Source organism: Stomoxys calcitrans, chromosome 1, assembly GCF_963082655.1.
Source record: "Stomoxys calcitrans chromosome 1, idStoCalc2.1, whole genome shotgun sequence".
Taxonomy (NCBI): domain Eukaryota; kingdom Metazoa; phylum Arthropoda; class Insecta; order Diptera; family Muscidae; genus Stomoxys; species Stomoxys calcitrans.
In genome coordinates this window covers 66,563,704-66,583,193 of record NC_081552.1, presented here as the reverse complement: position 1 = coordinate 66,583,193, position 19,490 = coordinate 66,563,704, and the positions used below count along the sequence as shown (strand labels likewise).

The following is a 19,490-nucleotide window of genomic DNA, read 5'->3' as shown; positions in this document are numbered from 1 at the left end:
ATACTACGTGCCAAAATTCATTCAAATTGGATAAGAATTGCGCCCTCTAGAGGCTCAAGAAGTCAAGACCCAAGATCGGTTTATATGACAGCTATATAAGGTTATGGACCGATTTGAACCATACTTGGCACAGTTGTTGGATGTCATAACAAAACACGTCGTGCAAAATTTCATTCCAATCGGATAAGAATTGCGCACTCTACAGGCTCAAGAAGTCAAGACGCAAGATCGGTTTATATGGCAGCTATATCAGGTTATAAACCGATTTGAACCATACTTGGCACAGTTGTTGAATATCATAACAAAACACGTCGTGCAAAATTTCATCCCAATTGGATAAGAATTGCGCAATATCGGATAATAAATGTGGCTTTTAAGGGCCTAAGACCCTACATCGGAGGACCGGTCTATATGGCACCTATATCCAAATCTGGACCGATCTGGGCCAAATTGATGAAGGATGTCGAAGGGCCTAACACAACCCACTGTCTCAAATTTCAGCAATATAGGATAAGAAATGTGGCTTTTATGTGCCTAAGACCCTAAATCGGCGGATCGGTCTATATGGGGGCTATATCAAGATATAGTCCGATATAGCCCATCTTCGAACTTAACCTGCTTATAGAAAAAAAAAAAATCTGTGGAAAGTTTCAGCTGAATATCTCTATTTTTAAAGACTGTAGGGTGATTTCAATAGACAGATGGACAAACGGACGGACATGTCTAGATCTTCTTAGATTTTTACGCTGATCAAGAATATATATACTTTATAGGGTCGGAAATGGATATTTCGATGTGTTGCAAACGGAAAGACAAAATGAATATACCCCCTTCCTTCGGTGATGGGTATACAAACAACAAGTAAAAAGGCATTAAGTTCAGCCGGGCCGAACTTTGGATACCCACCACCTCTGGTATATATGTAAACCAACTTTCGTCATAATCCGGCGAAAAAAGAAAAATATATGCCCCCATAGCAGCTATAACGAAAAATGGATCGATTTGGACTACATTCGGCAAGGACATTGAGTGGTCTAATAAGTACAAGTCACTGTTCAATTTTGTAGAACAAAATATTGGTCTTTGTGTTAGCCATATCCAAATATAAACCGATTTGAACCATATTCGATACGGATGTGTCAAATTTCACCGAAATCGGAATATAAATGTGCCTTTTATTAGGCCAAAACTTTAAATCGAGAGATCAGTCTATATGGCAGCTATATCCAAATCTGGACCGATCTGGGCCGAACTGCAGAAAGTTGTCGAACAGCCTAACGCTACTCACTATGCCAAATTTCGGCGAAATCGGCCAATAAGTGCGCCTTTATGGGTTCAAGACCTTAAATCGAGAGATCGGTCTATGTGGTAGCTATATACAAATCTGGACCGATCTGTGCAATATTAAACAAGTAAAAGCGTGCTAAGTTCGGCCGGGCCGAATCTTATATACCCTCCACCATGGATCGCATTTGTCGAGTTCTTTTCCAGGCATCTCTTCTTAGGCAAAAACAAGTAAAAGCGTGCTAAGTTCGGCCGGGCCGAATCTTATATACCCTCCCCCATGGATCGCATTTGTCGAGTTCTTTTCCCGGCATCTCTTCTTAGGCAAAAACCATGAACCATACTTGGCACAGTTGTTGGATATCATAACAAAACACGTCGTGCAAATTTCATTCTGATCGGATAAGAATTGCGCACGCTAGAGGCTCAAGATGTCAAGACCCAAGATCGGTTTATATGGCAGCTATATCAGGTTATGGACCGATTTGAACTATACTTGGCACAGTTCTTGGATATCATAACAAAACACGTCGTGCAAAATTTCATTCCAATCGGATAAGAATTGCGCACTCTAGAGGCTCAAGAAGTCAAGACCCAAGATCGGTTTATATGGCAGCTATATCAAAACATGGACCGATATGGCCCATTTACAATACCAACCGACCTACACTTATAAGAAGTATTTGTGCAAAATTTCAAGCGGCTAGCTTTACTCCTTCGGAAGTTAGCGTGCTTTCGACAGACAGACGGGCGGACGGACGGACAGACGGACGGACATGGCTAGATCGACATAAAATTTCACGACGATCAAGAATATATATACTTTATGGGGTCTCAGACGAATATTTCGAGTAGTTACAAACAGAATGACGAAATTAGTATACCCCCCATCTTATGGTGGAGGGTATAAAAAAGGATTAAGAAAAGATTTGCTCTGCTATTAGAGCGATATCAAGATATGGTCCGGTTTGGACCACAATTAAATTATATGTTGGAGACCTGTGTAAAATGTCAGCCAATTCGAATAAGAATTGCGCCCTTTGGGGGCTCAAGAAGTAAAATAGATCTCCGATATAAATCGATACATCTCCCATATAAATCGATATTTATATGGGAGATGTATCGGCCTATAGACCGATTCAGACCATAATAAACATGTATGTTAATGGTCATGAGAGAATCCGTCGTACAAAATTTCAGGCAAATCGGATAATAATTGCGACCTCTAGAGGCTCAAGAAGTTAAGATCCCAGATCGGTTTATATGGCAGCTATATCAGGTTATGAACCAACTTGTACTTTATTTGACATAGTTGTTGAAAGTAACAATAAAAAACGTCTTGCGAAATTTCAGCCAAATCGGATAGAAATTGCGCCCTCTAGAAGCTCAAGAAGCCAAGTCCACAGATCTGTTTATATGACAGCTATATCAGGTTATGAACCGATTTGAACCATATTTGGAACAGTTGTTGGATATCATAACAAAATACTACGTGCCAAAATTCATTCAAATTGGATAAGAATTGCGCCCTCTAGAGGCTCAAGAAGTCAAGACCCAAGATCGGTTTATATGACAGCTATATAAGGTTATGGACCGATTTGAACCATACTTGGCACAGTTGTTGGATGTCATAACAAAACACGTCGTGCAAAATTTCATTCCAATCGGATAAGAATTGCGCACTCTACAGGCTCAAGAAGTCAAGACGCAAGATCGGTTTATATGGCAGCTATATCAGGTTATAAACCGATTTGAACCATACTTGGCACAGTTGTTGAATATCATAACAAAACACGTCGTGCAAAATTTCATCCCAATTGGATAAGAATTGCGCAATATCGGATAATAAATGTGGCTTTTAAGGGCCTAAGACCCTACATCGGAGGACCGGTCTATATGGCACCTATATCCAAATCTGGACCGATCTGGGCCAAATTGATGAAGGATGTCGAAGGGCCTAACACAACCCACTGTCTCAAATTTCAGCAATATAGGATAAGAAATGTGGCTTTTATGTGCCTAAGACCCTAAATCGGCGGATCGGTCTATATGGGGGCTATATCAAGATATAGTCCGATATAGCCCATCTTCGAACTTAACCTGCTTATAGAAAAAAAAAAATCTGTGGAAAGTTTCAGCTGAATATCTCTATTTTTAAAGACTGTAGGGTGATTTCAACAGACAGATGGACAAACGGACGGACATGTCTAGATCTTCTTAGATTTTTACGCTGATCAAGAATATATATACTTTATAGGGTCGGAAATGGATATTTCGATGTGTTGCAAACGGAAGGACAAAATGAATATACCCCCTTCCTTCGGTGATGGGTATACAAACAACAAGTAAAAAGGCATTAAGTTCAGCCGGGCCGAACTTTGGATACCCACCACCTCTGGTATATATGTAAACCAACTTTCGTCATAATCCGGCGAAAAAAGAAAAATATATGCCCCCATAGCAGCTATAACGAAAAATGGATCGATTTGGACTACATTCGGCAAGGACATTGAGTGGTCTAATAAGTACAAGTCACTGTTCAATTTTGTAGAACAAAATATTGGTCTTTGTGTTAGCCATATCCAAATATAAACCGATTTGAACCATATTCGATACGGATGTGTCAAATTTCACCGAAATCGGAATATAAATGTGCCTTTTATTAGGCCAAAACTTTAAATCGAGAGATCAGTCTATATGGCAGCTATATCCAAATCTGGACCGATCTGGGCCGAACTGCAGAAAGTTGTCGAACAGCCTAACGCTACTCACTATGCCAAATTTCGGCGAAATCGGCCAATAAGTGCGCCTTTATGGGTTCAAGACCTTAAATCGAGAGATCGGTCTATGTGGTAGCTATATACAAATCTGGACCGATCTGTGCAATATTAAACAAGTAAAAGCGTGCTAAGTTCGGCCGGGCCGAATCTTATATACCCTCCACCATGGATCGCATTTGTCGAGTTCTTTTCCAGACATCTCTTCTTAGGCAAAAACAAGTAAAAGCGTGCTAAGTTCGGCCGGGCCGAATCTTATATACCCTCCCCCATGGATCGCATTTGTCGAGTTCTTTTCCCGGCATCTCTTCTTAGGCAAAAACCATGAACCATACTTGGCACAGTTGTTGGATATCATAACAAAACACGTCGTGCAAATTTCATTCTGATCGGATAAGAATTGCGCACGCTAGAGGCTCAAGATGTCAAGACCCAAGATCGGTTTATATGGCAGCTATATCAGGTTATGGACCGATTTGAACTATACTTGGCACAGTTCTTGGATATCATAACAAAACACGTCGTGCAAAATTTCATTCCAATCGGATAAGAATTGCGCACTCTAGAGGCTCAAGAAGTCAAGACCCAAGATCGGTTTATATGACAGCTATATAAGGTTATGGACCGATTTGAACCATACTTGGCACAGTTGTTGGATGTCATAACAAAACACGTCGTGCAAAATTTCATTCCAATCGGATAAGAATTGCGCACTCTACAGGCTCAAGAAGTCAAGACGCAAGATCGGTTTATATGGCAGCTATATCAGGTTATAAACCGATTTGAACCATACTTGGCACAGTTGTTGAATATCATAACAAAACACGTCGTGCAAAATTTCATCCCAATTGGATAAGAATTGCGCAATATCGGATAATAAATGTGGCTTTTAAGGGCCTAAGACCCTACATCGGAGGACCGGTCTATATGGCACTTATATCCAAATCTGGACCGATCTGGGCCAAATTGATGAAGGATGTCGAAGGGCCTAACACAACCCACTGTCTCAAATTTCAGCAATATAGAATAAGAAATGTGGCTTTTATGTGCCTAAGACCCTAAATCGGCGGATCGGTCTATATGGGGGCTATATCAAGATATAGTCCGATATAGCCCATCTTCGAACTTAACCTGCTTATAGAAAAAAAAAAAATCTGTGGAAAGTTTCAGCTGAATATCTCTATTTTTAAAGACTGTAGGGTGATTTCAACAGACAGATGGACAAACGGACGGACATGTCTAGATCTTCTTAGATTTTTACGCTGATCAAGAATATATATACTTTATAGGGTCGGAAATGGATATTTCGATGTGTTGCAAACGGAAGGACAAAATGAATATACCCCCTTCCTTCGGTGATGGGTATACAAACAACAAGTAAAAAGGCATTAAGTTCAGCCGGGCCGAACTTTGGATACCCACCACCTCTGGTATATATGTAAACCAACTTTCGTCATAATCCGGCGAAAAAAGAAAAATATATGCCCCCATAGCAGCTATAACGAAAAATGGATCGATTTGGACTACATTCGGCAAGGACATTGAGTGGTCTAATAAGTACAAGTCACTGTTCAATTTTGTAGAACAAAATATTGGTCTTTGTGTTAGCCATATCCAAATATAAACCGATTTGAACCATATTCGATACGGATGTGTCAAATTTCACCGAAATCGGAATATAAATGTGCCTTTTATTAGGCCAAAACTTTAAATCGAGAGATCAGTCTATATGGCAGCTATATCCAAATCTGGACCGATCTGGGCCGAACTGCAGAAAGTTGTCGAACAGCCTAACGCTACTCACTATGCCAAATTTCGGCGAAATCGGCCAATAAGTGCGCCTTTATGGGTTCAAGACCTTAAATCGAGAGATCGGTCTATGTGGTAGCTATATACAAATCTGGACCGATCTGTGCAATATTAAACAAGTAAAAGCGTGCTAAGTTCGGCCGGGCCGAATCTTATATACCCTCCACCATGGATCGCATTTGTCGAGTTCTTTTCCAGGCATCTCTTCTTAGGCAAAAACAAGTAAAAGCGTGCTAAGTTCGGCCGGGCCGAATCTTATATACCCTCCCCCATGGATCGCATTTGTCGAGTTCTTTTCCCGGCATCTCTTCTTAGGCAAAAACCATGAACCATACTTGGCACAGTTGTTGGATATCATAACAAAACACGTCGTGCAAATTTCATTCTGATCGGATAAGAATTGCGCACGCTAGAGGCTCAAGATGTCAAGACCCAAGATCGGTTTATATGGCAGCTATATCAGGTTATGGACCGATTTGAACTATACTTGGCACAGTTCTTGGATATCATAACAAAACACGTCGTGCAAAATTTCATTCCAATCGGATAAGAATTGCGCACTCTAGAGGCTCAAGAAGTCAAGACCCAAGATCGGTTTATATGGCAGCTATATCAAAACATGGACCGATATGGCCCATTTACAATACCAACCGACCTACACTTATAAGAAGTATTTGTGCAAAATTTCAAGCGGCTAGCTTTACTCCTTCGGAAGTTAGCGTGCTTTCGACAGACAGACGGGCGGACGGACGGACAGACGGACGGACATGGCTAGATCGACATAAAATTTCACGACGATCAAGAATATATATACTTTATGGGGTCTCAGACGAATATTTCGAGTAGTTACAAACAGAATGACGAAATTAGTATACCCCCCATCTTATGGTGGAGGGTATAAAAAAGGATATAAGAAAAGATTTGCTCTGCTATTAGAGCGATATCAAGATATGGTCCGGTTTGGACCACAATTAAATTATATGTTGGAGACCTGTGTAAAATGTCAGCCAATTCGAATAAGAATTGCGCCCTTTGGGGGCTCAAGAAGTAAAATAGATCTCCGATATAAATCGATACATCTCCCATATAAATCGATATTTATATGGGAGATGTATCGGCCTATAGACCGATTCAGACCATAATAAACATGTATGTTAATGGTCATGAGAGAATCCGTCGTACAAAATTTCAGGCAAATCGGATAATAATTGCGACCTCTAGAGGCACAAGAAGTCAAGATCCCAGATCGGTTTATATGGCAGCTATATCAGGTTATGAACCAACTTGTACTTTATTTGACATAGTTGTTGAAAGTAACAATAAAAAACGTCTTGCGAAATTTCAGCCAAATCGGATAGAAATTGCGCCCTCTAGAAGCCCAAGAAGCCAAGTCCACAGATCTGTTTATATGACAGCTATATCAGGTTATGAACCGATTTGAACCATATTTGGAACAGTTGTTGGATATCATAACAAAATACTACGTGCCAAAATTCATTCAAATTGGATAAGAATTGCGCCCTCTAGAGGCTCAAGAAGTCAAGACCCAAGATCGGTTTATATGACAGCTATATAAGGTTATGGACCGATTTGAACCATACTTGGCACAGTTGTTGGATGTCATAACAAAACACGTCGTGCAAAATTTCATTCCAATCGGATAAGAATTGCGCACTCTACAGGCTCAAGAAGTCAAGACGCAAGATCGGTTTATATGGCAGCTATATCAGGTTATAAACCGATTTGAACCATACTTGGCACAGTTGTTGAATATCATAACAAAACACGTCGTGCAAAATTTCATCCCAATTGGATAAGAATTGCGCAATATCGGATAATAAATGTGGCTTTTAAGGGCCTAAGACCCTACATCGGAGGACCGGTCTATATGGCACTTATATCCAAATCTGGACCGATCTGGGCCAAATTGATGAAGGATGTCGAAGGGCCTAACACAACCCACTGTCTCAAATTTCAGCAATATAGAATAAGAAATGTGGCTTTTATGTGCCTAAGACCCTAAATCGGCGGATCGGTCTATATGGGGGCTATATCAAGATATAGTCCGATATAGCCCATCTTCGAACTTAACCTGCTTATAGAAAAAAAAAATCTGTGGAAAGTTTCAGCTGAATATCTCTATTTTTAAAGACTGTAGGGTGATTTCAACAGACAGATGGACAAACGGACGGACATGTCTAGATCTTCTTAGATTTTTACGCTGATCAAGAATATATATACTTTATAGGGTCGGAAATGGATATTTCGATGTGTTGCAAACGGAAAGACAAAATGAATATACCCCCTTCCTTCGGTGATGGGTATACAAACAACAAGTAAAAAGGCATTAAGTTCAGCCGGGCCGAACTTTGGATACCCACCACCTCTGGTATATATGTAAACCAACTTTCGTCATAATCCGGCGAAAAAAGAAAAATATATGCCCCCATAGCAGCTATAACGAAAAATGGATCGATTTGGACTACATTCGGCAAGGACATTGAGTGGTCTAATAAGTACAAGTCACTGTTCAATTTTGTAGAACAAAATATTGGTCTTTGTGTTAGCCATATCCAAATATAAACCGATTTGAACCATATTCGATACGGATGTGTCAAATTTCACCGAAATCGGAATATAAATGTGCCTTTTATTAGGCCAAAACTTTAAATCGAGAGATCAGTCTATATGGCAGCTATATCCAAATCTGGACCGATCTGGGCCGAACTGCAGAAAGTTGTCGAACAGCCTAACGCTACTCACTATGCCAAATTTCGGCGAAATCGGCCAATAAGTGCGCCTTTATGGGTTCAAGACCTTAAATCGAGAGATCGGTCTATGTGGTAGCTATATACAAATCTGGACCGATCTGTGCAATATTAAACAAGTAAAAGCGTGCTAAGTTCGGCCGGGCCGAATCTTATATACCCTCCACCATGGATCGCATTTGTCGAGTTCTTTTCCAGGCATCTCTTCTTAGGCAAAAACAAGTAAAAGCGTGCTAAGTTCGGCCGGGCCGAATCTTATATACCCTCCCCCATGGATCGCATTTGTCGAGTTCTTTTCCCGGCATCTCTTCTTAGGCAAAAACCATGAACCATACTTGGCACAGTTGTTGGATATCATAACAAAACACGTCGTGCAAATTTCATTCTGATCGGATAAGAATTGCGCACGCTAGAGGCTCAAGATGTCAAGACCCAAGATCGGTTTATATGGCAGCTATATCAGGTTATGGACCGATTTGAACTATACTTGGCACAGTTCTTGGATATCATAACAAAACACGTCGTGCAAAATTTCATTCCAATCGGATAAGAATTGCGCACTCTAGAGGCTCAAGAAGTCAAGACCCAAGATCGGTTTATATGGCAGCTATATCAAAACATGGACCGATATGGCCCATTTACAATACCAACCGACCTACACTTATAAGAAGTATTTGTGCAAAATTTCAAGCGGCTAGCTTTACTCCTTCGGAAGTTAGCGTGCTTTCGACAGACAGACGGGCGGATGGACGGACAGACGGACGGACATGGCTAGATCGACATAAAATTTCACGACGATCAAGAATATATATACTTTATGGGGTCTCAGACGAATATTTCGAGTAGTTACAAACAGAATGACGAAATTAGTATACCCCCCATCTTATGGTGGAGGGTATAAAAAAGGATATAAGAAAAGATTTGCTCTGCTATTAGAGCGATATCAAGATATGGTCCGGTTTGGACCACAATTAAATTATATGTTGGAGACCTGTGTAAAATGTCAGCCAATTCGAATAAGAATTGCGCCCTTTGGGGGCTCAAGAAGTAAAATAGATCTCCGATATAAATCGATACATCTCCCATATAAATCGATATTTATATGGGAGATGTATCGGCCTATAGACCGATTCAGACCATAATAAACATGTATGTTAATGGTCATGAGAGAATCCGTCGTACAAAATTTCAGCCAAATCGGATAGAAATTGCGCCCTCTAGAAGCTCAAGAAGCCAAGTCCCCAGATCTGTTTATATGACAGCTATATCAGGTTATGAACCGATTTGAACCATATTTGGAACAGTTGTTGGATATCATAACAAAATACTACGTGCCAAAATTCATTCAAATTGGATAAGAATTGCGCCCTCTAGAGGCTCAAGAAGTCAAGACCCAAGATCGGTTTATATGACAGCTATATAAGGTTATGGACCGATTTGAACCATACTTGGCACAGTTGTTGGATGTCATAACAAAACACGTCGTGCAAAATTTCATTCCAATCGGATAAGAATTGCGCACTCTACAGGCTCAAGAAGTCAAGACGCAAGATCGGTTTATATGGCAGCTATATCAGGTTATAAACCGATTTGAACCATACTTGGCACAGTTGTTGAATATCATAACAAAACACGTCGTGCAAAATTTCATCCCAATTGGATAAGAATTGCGCACTCTAGAGGCTCAAGAAGTTAAGACCCAAGATCGGTTTATATGGCAGCTATATCAAAACATGGACCGATATGGCCCATTTACAATACCAACCGACCTACACTAATAAGAAGTATTTGTGCAAAATTTCAAGCGGCTAGCTTTACTCCTTCGGAAGTTAGCGTGCTTTCGACAGACAGACGGACGGACGGACGGACAGACGGACGGACATGGCTAGATCGACATAAAATTTCACGACGATCAAGAATATATATACTTTATGGGGTCTCAGACGAATATTTCGAGTAGTTACAATCAGAATGACGAAATTAGTATACCCCCCATCTTATGGTGGAGGGTATAAAAAGTATGTCAAAGGGCATTAATCAACTCACTGTCCCAAACTATGGCAAAATCGGACAAAAATGCGCCTTTTATGGGCCCAAGACCTTAAATCAAGGGATCGGTCTATATGGCTGCTCTGGACCGATCTGTGCCATAATGCAGAAGATCGGATCGGTCTATAGCGGGGCTATATCAAGATATAGTCCGATAAAGCCCATCTTCGAACTTATCCTGGTTATGGAAAACAAGTAAAAGCGTGCTAAGTTCGGCCGGGCCGAATCTTATATACCCTCCACCGTGGATCGCATTTGTCGAGTTCTTTTTCCGGCATCTCTTCTTAGGCAAAAACAAGTAAAAGCGTGCTAAGTTCGGCCGGGCCGAATCTTATATATACTCCAATTCGAATAAGATTTGCACCCTTTGGGGGCTCAAGAAGTAAAATAGAGAGATCGATTTATATGGGAGCTGTATCGGCCTATAGACCGATTCAGACCATAATAAACACATATGTTAATGGTCATGAGAGAATCCGTCGTACAAAATTTCAGGCAAATCGGATAATATTTGCGACCTCTAGAGGCACAAGAAGTCAAGATCCCAGATCGGTTTATATGGCAGCTATATCAGGTTATGAACCGACTTGTACTTTATTTGACATAGTTGTTGAAAGTAACAATGAAAAACGTCTTGCGAAATTTCAGCCAAATCGGATAGAAATTGCGCCCTCTAGAAGCTCAAGAAGTCAAGTCCCCGTTAAAAATTTCATTCCAATCGGATAAGAATTGCGCACTCTAGAGGCTCAAGAAGTCAAGACCTCAGATCGGTTTATATGGCAGCTATATCAGGCTATGAACCGATTTGGACCATACTTGGCACAGTTGTTGGATATCATAACAAAACACGTCGTGTGAAATTTCATTCCAATCGGATAAGAATTGCGCACTCTACAGGCTCAGGAAGTCAAGACCCAAGACCGGTTTATATGGCAGCTATATCAGGTTATGAACCGATTTGAACTATACTTGGCACAGTTCTTGGATATCATAACAAAACACGTCATGCAAAATTTCATCCCAATCGGATAAGAATTGCGCACTCTAGAGGCCAAGAAGTCAAGATCCAAGATCGGTTTATATGGCAGCTATATCAAAACATGGACCGATATGGCCCATTTACAATACCAACCGACCTACACTAATAAGAAGTATTTTTGCAAAATTTCAAGCGGCTAGCTTTACTCCTTCGGAAGTTAGCGTGCTTTCAACAGACGGACGGACGGACAGACGGACGGACATGGCTAGATCGACATAAAATTTCACGACGATCAAGAATATATATACTTTATGGGGTCTCAGACGAATATTTCGAGTAGTTACAATCAGAATGACGAAATAAGTATACCCCCCATCTTATGGTGGAGGGTATAAAAAGACTCTGTGCAAAATTTCAGCTCAATATCTCTATTTTTAAAGACTGTAGCATGATTTCAACAGAGAGACGGGCAGACAGACGGACATTGCTAGATCATCTTAGATTTTTACGCTGATCAAGAATATATTTACTTTATAGGGTCGGAAATGGACATTTCGATGTGTTGCAAACGGAGTGAGAAACAAGTAAAAGCGTAATAAGTTCGGCCGGGCCGAATCTTATACACCCTCCACCTTGGATCCTATTTGTCGAGTTCTTTTCCCGGCATCTCTTCTTAGGCAAAAAAAAGGATATAAGAAAAGATTTGCTCTGCTATTAGAGCGATATCAAGATATGGTCCGGTTTGGACCACAATTAAACTATATGTTGGAGACCTGTGTTAAATGTCAGCCAATTCGAATAAGAATTGCGCCCTTTGTGGGCTCAAGAAGTAAAAGAGAGAAATCGATTTATATGGGAGCTGTATCGGCCTATAGACCAATTCAGACCATAATAAACACATATGTTAATGGTCATGAGAGAATCCGTCGTACAAAATTTCAGGCAAATCGGATAATAATTGCGACATCTAGAGGCTCAAGTAGTCAAGATCCCAGATCGGTTTATATGGCAACTATATCAGGTTATGAACCGACTTGTACTTTATTTGACATAGTTGTTGAAAGTAACAATAAAAAACATCTTGCGAAAAATTGCGAAATTTCGAAATTGAGCCCTCTAGAAGCTCAAGAAGTCAAGTCCCCAGATCTGTTTATATGACAGCTATATCAGGTTATGAACCGATTTGAACCATATTTGGCACTTTGTTAGACCATAACAAAACACTACGTGCTAAAATTCATTCAAATTGGAAAAGAATTGCGCCCTCTAGATGCTCAAGAAGTCAAGACCCAAGATCGGGTTATTGACCGATTTAAACCATACTTGGCACAGTTGTTGGATATAATAACAAAACACGTCGTGCAAAATTACATTCCAATCGGATCGCACTCTAGAGGCTCAAGAAGTTAAGACCCAAGATCGGTTTATAAGGCAGCTGTATCAGGTTATGGACCGAATTGAACCATACTTGGCACAGTTGTTGGATGTCATAACAAAACACGTCGTGCAAAATTTCATTCCAATCGGATAAGAATTGCGCACTCTCGAGGCTCAAGAATTCAAGACCCAAGATCGGTTTATATGGCAGCTATATCAAAACATGGACCGATATGGCCCATTTACAATACCAACCGACCTACACTAATGAGAAGTATTTGTGCAAAATTTCAAGCGGCTAGCTTTACTCCTTCGGAAGTTAGCGTGCTTTCGACAGACAGACGGACGGACGGACAGACGGACGGACATGGCTAGATCGACATAAAATGTCGCGACGATCAAGAATATATATACTTTATGGGGTCTCAGGCGAATATTTCGAGTAGTTACAAACAGAATGACGAAATTAGTATACCCCCCATATTATGGGGGAGGGTATAAAAATAATTAGTTTGAAACTGAACGAGGCCCATAGCCTTGAATATCTTGATAGCCTCCTTCAAAATGCTTGGCATTATGGGGCTTAAACAAAATTGTGCTCTAGCACGATGCTGATATTACTTCATTGTACGCCTCCAAACTCCCTTCAATCCGGTCATGATTGCATACTATGCCGATAAATAATAGGTATTTGATAGTCGTAAACGAATTTGATATCCAATTTTGAGGCCAAATGTTTGGCGGTCATGTCACCCTATAAACTCCCCCTAAACGAATGGCAATTGGGGTTCAAATTAAAGAAATTTTAGATTAGAGTACGATGCTGATATTTTTTCATGGCTTAGTACGTGGGTAGCCGACCCACTCTGCATACCCCTCAAACTGAACATATTTGTGGGTTATGGCAAAAAGGGGCTCAAATCTGTATATATTTCATGGCGAAGTGTTTCAGGAACGCCTCACCTCATAAACTCCCTCTAAATCACACATATATACCGAATATACGCAATATAGCAATATGCAGGTCCAATGTGGTTTTTGGAAGTGGAGTATGAATCTGATATCCACATTCGGGGCAAAGAGTTTGCCCCCCCAAAACAACATATATATACCAAATAGAGCAGTATGTAGCTCCAATGTGGTTTTTTGATTGGAGTATGAATCTGATATCCACTTTCGGGCCAAAAATGTTGGCTACTCCAATCCATTCCAAGAGAACGAAGTAGATCTCACATCCAAACTTTAATGGGCGGGCCCTCCCCTTACTCTTTTTTCAAAAACGCTAGATCTCGGAGATAGGTGGGGCGATTTGAGCGAAATTTAGCTTGTTTATAATAACTTAAATACATAAATTTGTATCCTTATTCTGGGTGGGATATCTAGGGGGATATCCAAAGCCACCAGCCAAATGAAATAAAAATCAATAATGACCAGAGCACTAATTTGATATATGGGGATTCGCCCCCATACCGAACATATTTACGACATATAGCAATATAAGGCTGCAATGAAGGTATTTGGGAGAAGAGCACCAATATAATATCCACATTAGCGCCAGCATCCCCAAACAGGACTTATTTCCAGACGTGTGCGTATAGCACTCAGATAAAATAAGAGTGAAAGAAGGCGTATCGGAGCGGGCCCTGTCCAGCTAGTATCTAAATAAAGTCTAATCTGGAATATATTCTGGCCGGATAACTGAAGGCTTAATATAAGTCATGGTGTGAAATTCCAGCGAAATCGCAGCTTTTATGCAGCTTTTATGGACTTAAGATTCTTAATCGGCAGATCGGTCAATATGGCAGCTATGTCTGAATATATTCCGATCTGATCGACTTTAACGGTAAGTATGGCTCGAACTAAACCATATTTGAGTCTAATGTCGGTAGGCTTAAAACAACTCACTTTTTCAAATTTAAGCGAAATCGGACAATATACCCCTATACTTTGGTGGTGGGTATAAGTAGAACTTCACAGGTGATTTCTCTATCATGGACAACAAAAATTTACAATCGTGCTTGCTTCATATACGTTCAAATTCTTTACCGGCACATTCTGCACTGAGCGCATATTTTGAGCGTATGGCGGAAAGGCTTCTCCCTAAAACCTCATCATGTAACCCGTTAATAATTTATTAAATTATCGCTTTATCATCTAGAGCACCACGACGACCGGTAGCCAGCATGCTATAGTAGTAGCCAGCCATTGTTTCGCATTTGCTTTGATTAGTATTCATCAATTGAATATGAATATCGGCACTATTTATAACGCATGGAAAGACGTCCTAAAATACAACAACAAAATCACTCCAGTTTCTATACCCACTACCATAGGATAAGGGTATACTAATCTAGTCATTCCTTTTGTAACACCTCGAAATATTCATCTAAGACCCAATAAACTTTATATATTCTTGATCGTCTCGATGTTTTAATTCGATTTAACCATGTCTCCCCGTCCGTCTGTCGAAATTTCGATAGCGGTCGAACACGTAAAGCTAGAACTTTAGCACAGATACTTACTCTTGATGTAGGTTATTGGGGATTGCAAATTGGCCATATCGGTTCAGATTTAGATATAGCTACCATATAAACCGATTTGACCTCTTGAGCCTATGGAAGCTGCAATTTTTGTCCGATTTGATAACATTCTGCATATGATGTTCGAGTTCTTTGCGCAGTATCTCTTTTTAGGCAAACAAAGAATAATGAATATGGACGGTGAAGGAGCTATATCAAGTTATAGTCCGATTCGGAGATCGGTTTATATGGGAGCTGTGTCAAGCTATAGATCGATTCAGACCATATTGCACACGTATGTTGAAGGCCATGAGAGAAGCCGTTGTACAAAATTTGTGCCAAGTCGGATGAGAATTGCTCTCTCTAGAAGTTCAAGAACTCAAGATCCCAGATCGGTTTATATTGCAGCTATATCAGGGTATGGACCGATTTGGACGATACTTCGCATAAATGTTGGAAGTGATACCAAAACAACACGTGCAAAATTACAGCCACATCGGATAGGAATTGCGCTTTCTAAAAGCTCAAGAAGTCAAGACCCAAGATCGGTTTATATAGCAGCTATATCAGGTTATAAACGGATTTGAACCATACTTCGCACAGTTGTTGGAAGTGACATTAAAACACACTAAAACACACATGTGCAAAATTTCAGTCGAATCGGACGAGAACTGCTCCCTGTAGAGGCTCAAGAAGTCAAGATCCAAGATCGGTTTATATGGCAGCTATATCAACACATGTACCGATTTCGCCCATTACAATCCCAACCGACCTACACCTATTAGAAGGATTTGTGCAAAGCGGCTAGCTCTACTCCTTCAAAAGTTAGCGTGCTTTGGACAGACAGACGGACAGACATGTATGACTTAAAACGTCACGACGATCAAGAATATATATACTTTATGGGGTCTCAGATGCATATTTCGAGGTGTTACAAACAGAATGACAAAATTAGTACACCCCCATCCTATGGTGGGGGGTATAAAAATGCAAATAATAGGAGGGTATAAAAAAAAATAGGGGCCAACTGTCTAGCGGAAGTCCCACCACCATAACAACCCCCAAATAGGACGTATTTTCTCACCAAGACAATTTGGGTCCTAAAGAGAGTGGAGCTAAATATTTATAGTTTTTAGGGCCAATACCCCAACGGGAAATATTTGCTGACTTTTGCAATAAAGAGTTTAAATTTGATTAGAAAACGAATTTGATATCCAATTTTAAGGGCAATGGCAATATGGGGGCACCCCTAAATCAGACAACTTGAGAATATCGGGTTAAAATATGGTATTTTAAGAATGCTGTACACCTTCCATCCAAACAGATAAAGGGCACTTATATTGTTTAACTTTTTAGCCAAGCGATATACTTCTATCGTAGCATGGTATTTCACTAAAAGCTCTTTAATTGTCGAAAATAAATATTCTAAGGAAACTTTTGTTCCATGTAAAGTAAAAGAAAGCGCAGCGGAGCGGGCCCGGGTCAGCTAGTAATATATAAAAAAATTCTACGATCCTTAGCCATTAGCCATCTTGTGTCATTGGACAAGTGGTGAACAAATCCTTAACCAATTTTAATGTTACCAAAAGGCAAAAGGGTCGTCTACGAGTGAATTTGATCTAACGTTAAACTACGAAATTAAAATTAACTACCATTGCTATGTATTTGATTTCAATTACATCCACTCGCTTATCATAATTTAATGATAACTTGCCATGAAACAAAAACCCTTTAAGGGCTTTGTGTATATTTAATTTCAAACAATTTATACAATACTGCTGTGTACTTACGGGCGCAGCAAATAGCAACGTATGGTAATGACTATCGTTCTGCAGTAGTTTCCATTTTATCGTTGTCACAATGTTAGTTGTTATGGTTGTGTATTAAATTTTATTGCACTGCAAAAAGGTACAACAGCATAACAACATGACAAGTTTCCTCCCTCAGCGATAAGTCGGCAGGAAGGGCGATATGCTGACGACAATAAAAGCGATATAAATAAGGACACTTTAGTTTATGGCCGATTTTCCTGTCTTCCTTGTTGTCAACGAGGACCCAAAAGATTTACGCGCAATGGCCGAGCCAACATGAGCAGAAGGACAAATACAAAAACGCATTTATGTCCTCTTGGCGGTAGGTTAGTAAGAAACAAGTAACATCGTGCTAAGTTCGGCCGGGACGAATCTTGGGAACCCACCACTACGGATTCTGCTAAAAATGTATACAAAATAAATGTAGCTGAAGGGCATAATTTTATTCTACATACCAAACTTCTGTCGAACAAGCAAACATTAAAGCTTCTATGAACCAAACAAGGATGGTCGAGAGGCCGGTTTACATGAGAGCTACATCAGGCTATAGACTGATTTGGACCGTACTTGGCACAGTTGTTGAAAGTTGTAACAGAACGCCGCATTCAAAATTTCAGTCTAATCGGACAAAAATCGCGGCTTGTGAGGACTCAAGAAGTCGAAACGGGAGATCGGTTTATATGGGAGTTATATCAGTATCAGGTTATATACCGATTCGGACCGTACTTAGCATAAGTGTTGGAAGTTTTAATAGAATACTACTTACAAAATTTTAGACAAATGTGACAAAAATTGTGGCTTGTAAGGGCTCAAGAATTCAAATCGGGAGATCGGTTTATATGGCAGCAATATCATGTTATAGACCGATTTGGGCCGTACTTAGCACAGTTGTTGGAAGTCATAACAGAACATTACTCGCAAAATTTCAACTAAATCGGACAAAAATTGCGGCTGTACTGGTTCAAGAATTTAAATCGGGAGATGGGTTTATATGGGTGCTATATCTGGTTGAAGTTCGATTCGGACCGTACTAAGCCCAGATGTTGAAAGTCATTACAGAACGCTACATGCAAAATTTCAACCAAATGTGGCTTCCAGAGGCTCAAGAAGTCAAATAGCGAGATCGGTTTATATGGGAGCTATAACAGGGTACAGACCGATTTGGATCGTACTTGACACAGTTGTTGAAAGTCATAACAGAACACTACAAAAATTCAAATCTGGAGATCGGTTTATATGGGAGATTTATCAGGTTAAAGACCGATGCAAAATTTCAACCAAATCGGACAAAAATTGCGGCTTCCAAAGGCTCAAGAAGTCAAATCGGGAGATCGGTTTATATGTCAGCTATATTTAAATCTGAGCTATGTATGCAATCCCCAACGACCTAAATCAATATTTAGTATCTGTGCAAACTTTCAAGTTTCTAGCTTTTCGCGAGCGAACGCTATCGTGATTTTGACAGACAAACGGACGGACGTGGCTAGATCGACTCAGAATTTTGAGACGATCAAGAGTATATATGCTTTATGGGGTCTTAGACGAATATTTCGATATGTTACTAACGGAAGGACTATATAAGTATACTCCATTCTATGGTGGTGGGTATAAATAGAATTTTTCTTAACCGATTACTTATGTATATGGGTGTGTGTGTGTGTGTGATTGCTCTTGCCTGTGAGATTATATGGAACACTAGCGGAAATATGCAAATTTGTTAAGAAGCTGCAGGATTCAGGCGGAAACAAAAGACCTAAAATTGTGGAAAAAATTGTTCACTTGCAACTGGATCACCATGGCTACATTCAGCTGGATATTCATGCCTGCATGCGTATGCTAGCCCCACTTTCTTGTGGCTACAAAGCTACGCAAAAGACACAGAGAGATTGAGATTGCTTGCATCAAAGCCATGGCCATAATCTAGAGTATATTCGGTATGCTACAATCACTGCAGGCCTTTTGTGTTTCCTGTTTTGCAGTTTGGGGGGTTGTATGGGGAGAAAGGAAAATCTAGTCGTAAGTAAACATAGAATGGACTTCATGCCCCAGCTCATGCTAATGTAACACAGCTATGTATCCGGTGATTTTGTTTAAAGATATAAAACAGTGTGGCACAG

General features: G+C 40.1%; 1 protein-coding gene across 1 annotated transcript in view; it reads left to right on the top strand.

The window, feature by feature from the left end:
* Nucleotides 1-19,263, top strand: part of LOC106095414 (uncharacterized) — an 87,334-nt gene extending 68,071 nt beyond the window's left edge. Inside the window, exon 3 of the mRNA XM_059365312.1 lies at nucleotides 19,056-19,263. Within this exon, the coding sequence (XP_059221295.1) occupies nucleotides 19,056-19,263 (208 nt within the window). The remainder of the gene's footprint in view (nucleotides 1-19,055) is intronic.
* The last annotated feature ends 227 nt before the right edge of the window (nucleotides 19,264-19,490 follow it).